General features: G+C 35.9%; 1 protein-coding gene across 1 annotated transcript in view; it reads right to left on the reverse strand.

Moving 5' to 3' along the window:
• The window catches only part of Il13ra2 (interleukin 13 receptor subunit alpha 2), a 54,657-nt gene that overhangs the window by 18,560 nt on the left and 23,342 nt on the right, over positions 1-12,755 (reverse strand). The window contains exon 3 of the mRNA XM_063246298.1: positions 1,204-1,340. Within this exon, the coding sequence (XP_063102368.1) occupies positions 1,204-1,297 (94 nt within the window). The 5' untranslated portion in view covers positions 1,298-1,340. The remainder of the gene's footprint in view (positions 1-1,203; positions 1,341-12,755) is intronic.

A 12,755-nucleotide genomic window follows, 5' to 3' on the forward strand; every position in this document is an offset into this window, starting at 1 on the left:
GTCTGTATTCTGAGGGGCTGAGGTAAGAGGCTTACAAGTTTAAGCCCTGCCTGGACAACTCAGAGAAATTCTGTTGCAAAATTTAACAAGGTCTGGGGCAAGGGCTGAGTTCTGTCCCCAGTACTACCAAAACAGAAAGCTAGAAACTTTTCCTACTAACAAATCTAGTAGTACACAAGAGTATTACTGTCATCTTGCCTTGTTACTAATAATTTCATCTCATTTTTACCAGGTTATTCATTTTAATTCTTCATACAACTAAGATGAGGAAAAGAATCCACAGAAAAAAAATTGTGGCACAAATTACTCCATGTACCCATAAAGATATCTGTTGAGAATTCATAAGGCTGAAAATCATTGTTAAATATGTGTTGTTTTAATTACCTTCTTTTTTTTCTGATATAGAAATCAAATCCAGGGTCTTTGCCCTGAGCTACATAATCCTGTTCTTTTATGTATTTTGAGACAGGGTCTCATTAAGTTGCTAAATTGCCCAAGCTGATCTCAAATTTGCAATCCTCTTGCCTCAGCCTCTGAGACTGCAGACATATGCCACCATGCCTAGCTGTTCTACCTATCTGCTTTAAATAAGAGAAGTTCATTAGATATGACAATAATTCTGATTATTTTTACATTTTTACATTTTGTATGGTACTGGAGAGTGAATACAGAGCCTCTGCACTAAGCTACATCCCCAGTCTATTTTCCATTTTATTTTGAGGCAAGGTCTCAGTAAGTCACTAACTTATCCAGGACGAGCTTGAATTCATGATTCTCCTGTCTCAGCTTTGCAGAGTGGTTGTACTCTAAGCATGTGTCACTGCGTTTGGCTCTACATTTCACTTTAAATTTCTGTATTTCTTCTTACTTATCTAAGTATCATAAAAGTTAAAGATAACTATCAAGGAAAGATTCCAGTTAGTTGTGCATCAGCCAAGAAGTTTTTAGATATTTGACATTTTAGAAAATGCAAATGACTATGCAAGCAGCCAAGAAAGTATTTTTTTGATTTGGCTTTTGTACTACAAAATGTTACCTTATATGTGAAACTTTTTAGTAAGGACATATCTTTAGTACATGAGCTTCATGAAACAATTTGAATAATTACTAGTTATGCAATACAATAAGGTAGGTTGAAAAAACAATTAAAAACCCTAGTTTTTAAAACTATCTCATTAAAACCCATTTAATTTGTTGGTTTACCTTTTATTTCCACGTTTGAAGCCAAAGTACAGCCAAATGCTTTGCAAAGAAGAAAAATATATAGGCAGCTAATATCCAAACAAAGGAAAGCCATTTTTCTGAGTTTTTAAAGATTTGAAGATCTTGAAATCACTTCTCTACAAAAGAAAAATACAATAAACATTGAACTTTATCTTACTTCAAATAAGCAAGTGGTTAAATGTGATTAATAATGCTCTTGGGAGCTCTCTGTTTGCTTTTTACCAATATTTGAGGAAACTATGCCTTTCTGACTAATCACATTTGGAACCAATATATCTGCAATGAGATACAACTACTATTATCTTTCAAATAAGCATAAGAACAAAGCAAAACAAGCAAAAACCCTGTAGTCCCTGACCTCCTTCCACCCCTTTTCCAAACGCTTTGAGAAGTTAGACCCACAAGTGTTCTATTCGTGTGTGGGAGAAGAGGGATTATGACATTAGTAGTCTCCATAGCATTAGTCTCTATAGGAATCATCTCCCCCAGTAACTAATACAGTGACACAAATACTCTTTTCTGAGAAAAAAAAAACACAAAAAAACAAAAAACAAAAAACAGAAAGTATTTGAAAGTTATATGGCTACTGAGAAAGATCAAAACTTCCACTTAAGCCTCAGTAATTCAGATGTGTACCTTATTTCTTCAAAATTACTGAATCATCATCTTCTACTCTCACAACTGCCCCACGTTTGCCTTTGTTTCCTCTGTCAGTAAATAGCACCACCACTCTCTAAGTTTTACTGACGGACAGCTAGAAAACTTCTTTAACTCCTCCCTTCCCCAACCAGTGTCTTCCTTATCACTACTACTTCAGTTGAAGACGTCATCATTCAGGATCTCCTGATCATTCTTTCTGATCTTCAACTCATTGTTCACATGTCCCATAGCAAGACTGGCCTTTCTAAAGGGCAGGTTAGAACTTATCCCCTTTTCTTAAAATCTAACAGTGTTTTACTACCACTGAAAACAAGGTAATCATCTTTTCACTGCTGAAAAATATTCCTTTATCATTAACTCTTAAAGGATTCATACACACAAATACCTACTTAGTCAGAAGTATTCTACTTCTAAAAACAAATAATACTCCAATTTATGCTTTTTTTTTTTTTTTTTTTTTTTTTTTGTGGAGAGGGGTGCTTTTTTGAGACAAGGTCTCACTATACATTCCAGGCAGGCCTTCAAGTTACTACACTACTAAACTACATAGTAAATGTAGTTTAGGCTGACCTCAAACCTGTGGTGCTCCTTCTACCTTAGCCTCCCTAGTGTTGGGATTATAGACATAAGCCAAAATGCTGAGCATTATTTTGTACCTTTATTCCTAGAACCAGAAATTTCATAGAGAGTTAAGAGCTAAAGGTGTGTTATCCCAACAATTCAGACTTTCTTTTCTACTGTGTAGATTAATTCATTAAGACCCCATCTTCCCACCCCATCCTCTTAATCCAACCTGGCACATCTGTAATATTGGAATGTTGATAAGCAATGGCTATTGCATAATATAATCTTTGCATTAAATGGTTGAAGCTAGCAGGTATATTTGAGGCAATCCAAGTTAAATTCCCCTTTATGTGATAGGAAACAAATGTCAAACTTGCCCAAGATTGCACAAGTGACAGTTGTATGTGAAACAGACCTCATGATGCCTGCTGATGTGCACTTCCACCCTACTGTACTGAGTCTCAAGTGCTTGACTCAGAATTATGAAAGCTACGCTTCTGGGTCTCTGATGTTTGTCTCCTTTTACTGCTTAAATAGGCTGAGTCAACAGAATGCCATTCATTCTATTCCTCATAAAATGACAAAGAAATTCCTTTTCTCTTACTGAAGTCCAACAAATCTCTGTCTCAATTCCTTTTCATCAGCACTCCTTATTCACCAGCCCATGGCTACTAATTAATTCATTGGTAAGTACTAGGAAGATTTTGTTACCAGAGGATTCCACAGAGCTATTATCATAGATTAAGATGCACACAGGCATTAAATCTAATTGAAAGTTCTTCCACATTACCTACCAGGACTAAAACAAGCATACCTTAAAATGCTATCAGAACGATCCTAGCAAAATTCTCTTTTACCAATATGTCCTTTAAAATTTCATAATGTACAACATAAACACTAAGTAGAAAGTTTAAAAAAATGTGCTCCTATTTATAGATTACCAAAATCTGACTCACACTGTCAAATAGCATTTCCTGGATCAGTCCAGTACACTTAAATCTAAGAAATAGGAGACTTGCTTTCTGGAGACATATATTGGAATACAGTCACAAAACAAGTTGCTGAATTACACTGAAAGGGTCAATCTAGATTTTTCCAAATGAATAAAAAGATGATCTCCCATTGGCTTCTAGGTTACTGGATTTTTCACTAGTGCAATGGCCTTATATATTATATGATTACCATAAAGATTTGATTTTTTCACAGAGAGAGCAAAAACCTGGAGTCAGGAGGGAAAGTGGAAGAAGGAAATTTGAGGAGTTTCTGATATATTCCACAACCCTCAATCCACAGTTAACACCACTTACCTGATCTTATCTCCTTATTTTTAAAAACAAGGAAATAACAAAAAAGGAAAATAAGTTGTCCAAGTTCACACAATTTTGAAGGCAGAACTATGACTGAAAAGAAGGTCTCTTGAATTATTTCTACTATCAAATAACTTTTCTTGTCCTAAAGAGTCTATTTTACCAAAACTTTCTTCCACCTAACTTTTCTTATAGTGCTGTTACCACCCAAAACCATCAACCACATCATGCAACTTAATCTTCATGACCCTCTGGCAGAGGCAAAAATTAAAAATTAATAAGCATGCTTTGAGCACTTTTTTCTTGCCAGATACTATTCCAGATAAATCTTACATAACATACAGTGTCAAATGACAATGCTCATAATGTCAGTAATAATAATGATAACTATCAATAATAATACCTTATACCATTTATTTAGCCATCATGGTATCCAAAGAACTGTTCAGTGCTAAGCATTTTGTATACATTATCTCATACAATCCTTGCATGTATGTATTATTTTAGTCCCCTTTTAAATGCCAAAAGTTCAGACATTGAGAATTTAAACAACTTTCCTCAAGTCACACAGACCAAAGGCAAAATTTAGATTTAAAGCTAAATGATCTAGTACCAGAGCCCTCCACAGTAATCACTATACTAGGCATTTTCCATGCCTAAGTTAAATGTACAAGGGCAGCCTCTTGTTTTCACCCTTCAGTTTCACTTCACACTATTGCTGAGACAGCCTCAAACTGTCATTGTCCTTTGCAATGGTAAATCTACAACAATTTCCTCTTTTCAAGCTTACTTCTCACTTCCTCAAAGTCATGCAAGATAGTCCCCTCACTCTAACAATTGACTGGGACTAGACTATAGCTCAGCAGTAGAGCACTTACCTGGCGTGGGTTTGATTCAAGACACTCAAAAAAAAAAAATCTTGGCTATATAATCCTTGCCTTACTGGAGAACTTCCAGGTACTTACCAATAATATAGTTTCTTAAGAAATGGGGTTATCACAGGCAGTGATCACAAGATCTTTTTCTTTCCTTTCCTCTTAGAAGCTTTAACTAGAATCTCTGCTATTTTTCTTCCTGTCTGATAATCAAGCACACTAAACAACTTAGATTTTGTTCCTGAAATAGACAGAGGGCCAGAAAATAGATTCTACATGTCACAAGCTAGGGGAGGTTATCTTTGGAACTCAAAGGCATCTAAAGCAAAGTTGAAATTAAGCAAAAGTTTATAAAAACTGACAGGACTAATTATTCTTGGAACAAACTTGGATAGATTTATAGCAGAAGAGATTATTATAGTAAAAAAGCACAATAGCATAAGAATCAACCTTTTACTTCTGCTTCAACCGCTATGCACAGAGGTAAATTACACCTGAATTTATATCTATAAAACAGAGGTAATCAGAGTCGGGGGTTTAGTTTAGTGGCATAAACACCTGTCCTGGCAAGCATGAAGTCACGAATTCAATCCCCGTTACCAAAAACAAAAAACAGAACAATGACAACAACAACAACAACAACAAAAAAACAAAAACAAAAAAAAAAAAACAAAAAAAACAAAAACAAAAAAAAACCAGAAGCAGTGACCCAGGCTGGTAGTGTTTTGAAGATTAAATGAGATAAAGTATGTGAAAATATTCTGACAATACTAATTTGCGCTATATACTTGAAAATCATTTGCTCTGAGGACTTTGCCACTAAATAAAACTTGAAAATAACTTGCCTCAATCTATACATTTGACTCTACTAATTCAAGTCTTATATTCTGCTGTTGAAAACTAAGCATTTAGTACAAATCTCAAATTTCCACCACCCTTGTTTATCTATTAAGCTGCCTTTAGTGATCTTCATCTTAATAAAAAGAAGTTCTTGCATTTGTTGGGCTTTTCATAGTTTATAAAGAATTTACCAAATTCTTCTTACAATTTTTGTAGTTATTTAAGATTGGCATTAGATATTTACAAATAGTAAAACTGGAGTTTTGGGAAGCAATATGAGTGAACACAGGGTCCCAATAGCTGGTATAATCTGCATAGTAAAGAAAGCAAAAGGAAGCAAGGGACAGAAAAACTTGCTAAAACATTTATTAAATGCATAATATGTTTTCTAAAGCAATATTCTTTCTCAGTGTTGACAAGGAAAAAGAGATAATTCCAAAGTATCAGAAACTACTATCGGTTTTTGGTTTTATTAGATTGTAAAGGAAGAGAATAAGTTGTAGAGAAAAATCATTGTTTATTAGGAAATGATGAGTGGAAATGATGCAATGTCACTACAGTGATTTCTAAAAAAACTAAAACAAAACATAAAAAACGCTATAGGAATGCTGGGGATTTAGCTCAGTGGAGTGAGCACTTGCCCAGTAAGCGCGAGGTCATGAGTTCTATCCCCAGTACCAAAAAAACAAAAAAACACTATAGGCTTGTCTGGTACAACGATACACTTCAATACTAGTTGCCTGAGATGCTGAAACAGGCAGGAGTATTGCAAGTTTGAGCCCAGCCTGGACAATTTAGTCTCATAGTAAAATTAAAAGGGTTGAGGATATAGTTTTAAATCAGGCCCTGGATTCAATCTGCAGTAATGTCAAAAACAAAACAAAAGTCTAGGGCATGTTTCTGTTACCATTGGGGAAAAGTAGTGTTGCAAATTTGATACTTCCTTTTTACATTTTTTAAGTGTCTAAAAATTTTGATTTTGGAAAACATAGAAGTAGAATTTGAGGAGAAAGAAGTGGAAAAGTATTGTGATTGCAGATTAAAAACATCAACCGTTAGTGTCTTAGATAAGAAGGCATTGACCAGGAAAACTGAGCTCTAATCCCAGCTTTGCCAGAAAACTTTGGAAATTTTAATGGGAACCACAGTTGATTTAAACCTTAGCAGGTGTTGGACCCGGGATTTAACTCAGTGCACAAGTGCCTACCTGGCAGGCACTGGGTCACAAATTCAGTCCCCTGTACCAAAACAAAACAAAAGCCCTTAGTAGGTGTCAATCTCTGTGTCAGATATTTTTTAGCACCTCAAACATTAATAGCTACTATCATTGCTATTTTGGTATTATAAATGAGTTGTTTGCAGCTCAGAAAAGTTAAGGAAATTTCTCAAGATCATATAATTTAAATAAGAAAAGATGTTTGTATCTGATTTTAAAGACCATGTTACCTTTAACATATAACACTATCTTTTAAATCATCTCATTCTGAGATCAATTTCCTCTTGTACAAGTTAGCTCTAGAATACTATTCTCAATTTCATTAGTTAATCTGTGGTTTATATTCACATCATTTCAGGATGTAATTTGAGAGCAATGGTTTCCTCAATAACATATTTTTCAAGGAGACTATCTAACAAAAAAGATATATTCATGGCTTCTAGAGTATGACCATGACTCAGCATTATGTTCAGAACACCCGTAACATGCCAGGTCTTGAGATCTAATAACGTGCTGAAATCAATATGTGTTTCATTAATTGTGAAATCAGCCCATGACCTAATGGTGAGTCAAACCTAATTTCCACAATAACTAGCAAATAACACTCCACCTCCTGTAGTGGAGTAATTTAGAATGCTGAAGATGATTTTATATGCACTCAAACACAAAAGAGCTTCGAACAGAATGCATATTTGCTCCTAGTCGAGTAATGTAGGTCATTTTCTATAAAAACACAAGGAATTTAGGCACATGCTGAATGATGAAAATAGCTAAGCAAATGAAATACAGGTAGATATTTTTAACAAAGATCCCTTTAACAGCCAGTTAGCCATAATGTGATTATATTTGCAGACGACTTCATACTAACATTGATGTTTACAGCATATGTTCACTAAGTCCTGTAAAAACATTAGTCATCCTATTCTATAGTGTTTTTGTTAGTCGTTTACTATATAGTCCTATTCGATAGTGTTTTGTTAGTCGTTAGCTAGCAGTTCATCTAGCTAACAAGTTTATTGAAGCCCTGCAAAATTTAGTTTGAGCTACTGTAGCTTTTCAGGTTTACAATATTAATTCATGAAGCAGTTTATAAACAAGTCAAATTATTATTGTTAAAAATACTTCACAGCAGCCAGCCTTGCATGCCAGAGTCCATACTGCGCAAGTGGGTCACGTCTCCTGGCACTTGTTAAGGAAGATGTGGGTGTATGGAGAGGATCAGCCCCCTTGGCCTGTTCTCTAAAGTACTGAAGATTGAACCCAGGGCCTTCACATCAGACTACACTTCTGACCCTCTCCTCTGTTTTCAGATTGTTTAAGACGTTTGTGGGGGAACTACTCAGACTGCTTCAAAGCTCAGGGGTGCCTAAAGACACTGGAGGACATAACTCTGCTTGTCTAGTGCAGGTGCACAGGAGGATACAGTTAGGTAAACATAACTAAGCACAGATAAACAAACGTGCCGGTTACAGTCCTATGTAAGAATGTAAATATAAGATAATGACCTGTATAAGAATTATACAATAAGATGAAGATGGTGGATCAATAAGCAGCAAAGTAAAGAGTCTCTCTGAGAGAAACAGTTCAGATGCTGGAATAAAACATTCTGGAGAAGACCAGATGGAAGGAGATGGATCCTCTCGACCCAGGAAGAAATGAAATGGAAAAAAAAAAAGAGAGAGAGAAAGAAAACAAAAACATAGACAGAAGGCTGTAGCCAGATGTGTTCTTACCAAAACCGGTCCCACTGTGTACAAAACACCATGGGAATCTGAAAATACACGGTAGTAGTGGAGTTGGGGGTTAGCAAGCCCGAAGGCCTCTGCAGAAGGACATGGTTGCAGAGGGGAGTGGTGGAGCAGAGCACTGGCTTGGAGATCTACACCAACTTGCAGTGAGTACAGAGAACTCAGTCCTCCAGAGGGAGTGAGCAATTGGCTGGAAAACATTTTAGAGTTGGGCAGGATAAGCCTGGGACCAGAATTTCAGTAGCTTCATTCAGCCACTCTTAGCACAGAGAAGACTGATGAGAATTGCTTGAACTGAGTCCCAACCCTGTGTGCAATCCAATAGCCAAAGACGAGGTCTCCCTGAAACTATTCCTAACTGGCCCCATCGCCATGGTACACACTAATGTGGTGAAGGCTTCCAGTGGTTGACTAGTTCAGAAAGGAGGGGCCAGCCTGCCCCACCCCTGCTTATACTTCAGTGGTCATCAGCAGACTGGGAAGGACAGCAATCCCTAGCCAGCATGCTTAAGAGTAATTGCAGCTAATATAGGAAGTGCCAGAGAGTCCCATTATCCACTTGTCTGGAAGAAACCAGAAACATGACAAGAGGAAGAAACAAAAGCAAGTCTCTAGCCTCCAACCCAAACTGGCCCAAGAGACGTAAACACAGAAGAGATTCAGTGTTACACACTTGCAGTTTCTGAGGAAGCAGTATCTGACTTAAAGAAATAGCCTCATGACATTATGAAAGAACTCAAAACAGAAATACTAACACAAATAAAGAAAGATATAAGAAAAATAATAAAAGAAATGCTGAGCATCTCTCAAGAAGACACAGATGGAACAATGGAGGAACATAGAAAAAGGAGAGAAACCTTCAATGAAGAATATAAAAAAAATCTAGAATACATGAAACAGATTCAAAGAGATTACCAGGAAATTAAAAACTCCATTGAAAGCTTGAAAAACTGCTCAAAAGAAACTAAAGATAGACTATATCAAACCTTGAAGACAGGTTTGCAACGTGTGATCATGACAGGAAAGATCTCTTAAAGTAACAAGGAACCAGGAAGTAACAATACAAAGGCTAGAAGATGACAAGAGGATCTATAAAAAATGTGAGTGAAGAAGCAGGGGCAAATACAAATGAATTACAAAGGTTATTTACAGAAATAATTAAAGAAAACTTCCCAAGCATAAGAAAAGGAAATGATATTCAAATATATGAGGCATACAAAACTCCAGCAGCTATAACCAAAAAAGATCTACACCCAGACATATAATAATCAGGATTCCACAAATTCAACACAAGAGCAAAATATTAAAAGCTGTCCGAGGAAAGGAACAGATCACATATAAAGGAAAACCCATCAGAATCACAACAGACTTCTTGACACAAATCATCAAATAAAGAACAGCTTGGAGTGAAGTATTCCATGCCTGGAAAGAAAATGACCTCCGGCCCACATTGATGTACCATGGAAAACTATCTGTCAAAATTAATGGAGAAACAAGATGCTTCCATGACAAAGAGGAACTGGAGGAGTTCATGACTACCAATCCAACCCTACCAAAAATACTGAAGGATATTTTAGAGAGAGAGAAAAAGACCACGGTTTCAGGAACAGTGGCAGAGGGGGCTCATTGAATGGGGCAGACAGTGGAATGAAGGGGAAAAGCAAACAACCAACGGCAGAAAAATAGCATGGCAGAGATGAGGCAGAGAAGGTTGGCTATACTTACTAATATAGATGGCATCGATACACTTATAAAAAGAAACACAGGCAGAGTAGATCAGGAGATAGAGTCCATTAAGATGCTCTATAAGATATATAATTAACATGAAAGAGGGTTTATGGACTGAAAGTCAAAGATGAGAAAACAATGCTCTGTGTGACAGGGAAACAGAAAAAAGTGGGGGTACTCATCCATCAAGTACAGATTGGTTGGAAAGACACAATGCTTTTATACAATGAAGAACTACTCAGCTATAAGAAAAGAAAACCTTGAGGATCTTGTAGGTAAACGGATACAATTTGAGATCATGCTCAGGTGTAAAAAGGTTCAGGACCACTTAGATAAATACTGGGTTGCCTCCCTGATCTAAAAACTAAAGGACTTAGTGAGATACAAAATGTACAACGTATTCTGTGACAGTGTAAGGGGAGGAATAGTATAATAAAGGAAGGCAGAGGACACTGTTAATCTTGTATCATGATTTGAAGCCCACGTTGTTCTCATTGCTCCTCTTAGTTTGGTTATATTCTGTTCCTTGTGCTAGATTTGAGGGCATAGATAGCTATTCCAAAGATAGCAGGATATACTACGGTAACCATTTTTAATTTCCTGTTAACTTAATCTGAAGCCCTGTATTGCTCTCCCTGTCATGTTTGACTGATTTTATTTGAATCTGTTTTGTTCGATCACTATGTTGTCTTGACTGATTTTATTCAAACCTGTTAAATGTCTCCAATGTTTGTTTTTATTGATTTTGTTCTGTATTGTTGTGTTCAATTTTATTGTACCTGATGATATGGGCAATTCTATTGAAGATAACAAGAGACACCATGGTTTCACCTTATATTGTGGTTTTAAATCGTGTACTAGGTCCATCCTTTTGTTTTGAATGATTCCATTTTCTTTTTTCTTTTTCTATTTTTTTTTCTCATTTGGTTTTCTTTTCAAAATAAAAATTTAAAAAACCTTTACATTCTATTCCAGTGAAGTTGTAGCTAAAGAGTAAGGCACTGTCTTGAATGACATCACTGCTCTGGAACTAGCAAAACAATCTCCTTTGTTCAACACTCCTCGGCACTCCCAGATGCTCCCAAATACTTGCTTTCAAACAGTGGGTACTGTACCCGAAATATTACATCATGTAACTACTTCAAAAGTAAGAGATTGTGCCCTGCCCTCTCAATAATCAGTAAAAACAGAACACAAATTATACAATAGCAATTTTCATAACCCTTCAAGATTATTCCAAGTATAACTTTTATGTGCATAAAGCATAGACTGTAAGAATATAAAAATATAGCATTATATTGTATACACAATCTTCAGCTATCAAAAAGAATGCTAACAAAAACCAGCAAATATATCTATCATGTATTTGTTATTTAACAGTTATTTCGGGGAGCCCATGACATGCCAAGCACTGTTACAGTTACTGGACCTAAAATAGTGAACCAGACAGAGTACTTACTCTCCTCTCTGGTATAGGAGACAGAAAGCAAATGTATTAAGATATATACACATTGTTTAAGGGAAATAAAGCAAGAAAAAAAGAAGGAGTGTGTTACATTTTAAATGAGAAGACAAAGAATTGCCTTTTTGAAAAAGTGACACTAAGGAAATCAGTGAGGGAAAGATACTAGGAAAGAATCTTTCAGATAGAAGAAATAGTACATTCTAAAGCCCTAATATGAGAAATCAGCATACTAATTATAAAAGTAGTAAGACTAGCAGGATGGAGATAGGAAACATTGGAAGATAATCTCACAAAACAGAGAGTAAACCATGGCAATGGATTTACCATTTATTTTTAGGGAAATGGGAAGAAATTGGACAGTTGTGAACAAGAGTGACAGTATGTAAATTATATTTGAAAAGACAACTCTATAGAAGGCAAATGTAGAACCCATGACCCACGCTAGAGGCAATGACTTAAACCAGGTTGGTAACAGTGGAGATGCTGACAGAATTTGCTGGCAGATTGAGTGTGGAATATTACCAGATAGTGCCTCTAGTTTTTATATGGGCAACTGAATAACTGTTCATGGAGCCTGGAGATAATGGCCAAGCATTCAATTTGGGAGCTGGATATGTCGTTCTGTGTAGGAAATTTTCCTAGCATTTATAGGAACCAGGGTTCCATTCCCACCACCAAAAAAAAAAAAAAAAAAAGATTTTTTTCCCAAAGTTAAGTTTGAGTTACCTAATTAATATTCAAGAAGAGCGGAAAAGCTAAACAGACAATTGGATAACTGACTATAAAGATTAGAGAAAAGATACTGTAGATACAGATCTATTGGTACAAACTTTGGAGTCATGTACACATAGAAAGTATAGTGATAGGGTCAATTGTAGTCATCTAAAATATAGAGTAGATGAGATAAAGAGAAGACAGCCATGGCTGGGACCTTCAAATACAGAGATGAAATAAATAAAGAGGTGTAGAAGAGATTAAATAGAGGCCAGAGGAGTAGGAAGAAAACTAAGAGTTTACGGTGTTCCAGGGATGAAGTGGAAAAAATGTTTCAGAATGATAGAAAATGTCAAAAGCTGCTGCTAAGTAGAGTAAGAAGAGTAAGACTTAAGAAGTAAAAGTAAAATGATT

Source organism: Cavia porcellus, unplaced genomic scaffold, assembly GCF_034190915.1.
Source record: "Cavia porcellus strain 051 isolate PalLab524CR breed Dunkin Hartley unplaced genomic scaffold, mCavPor4.1 scaffold_3, whole genome shotgun sequence".
NCBI lineage: Eukaryota > Metazoa > Chordata > Mammalia > Rodentia > Caviidae > Cavia > Cavia porcellus.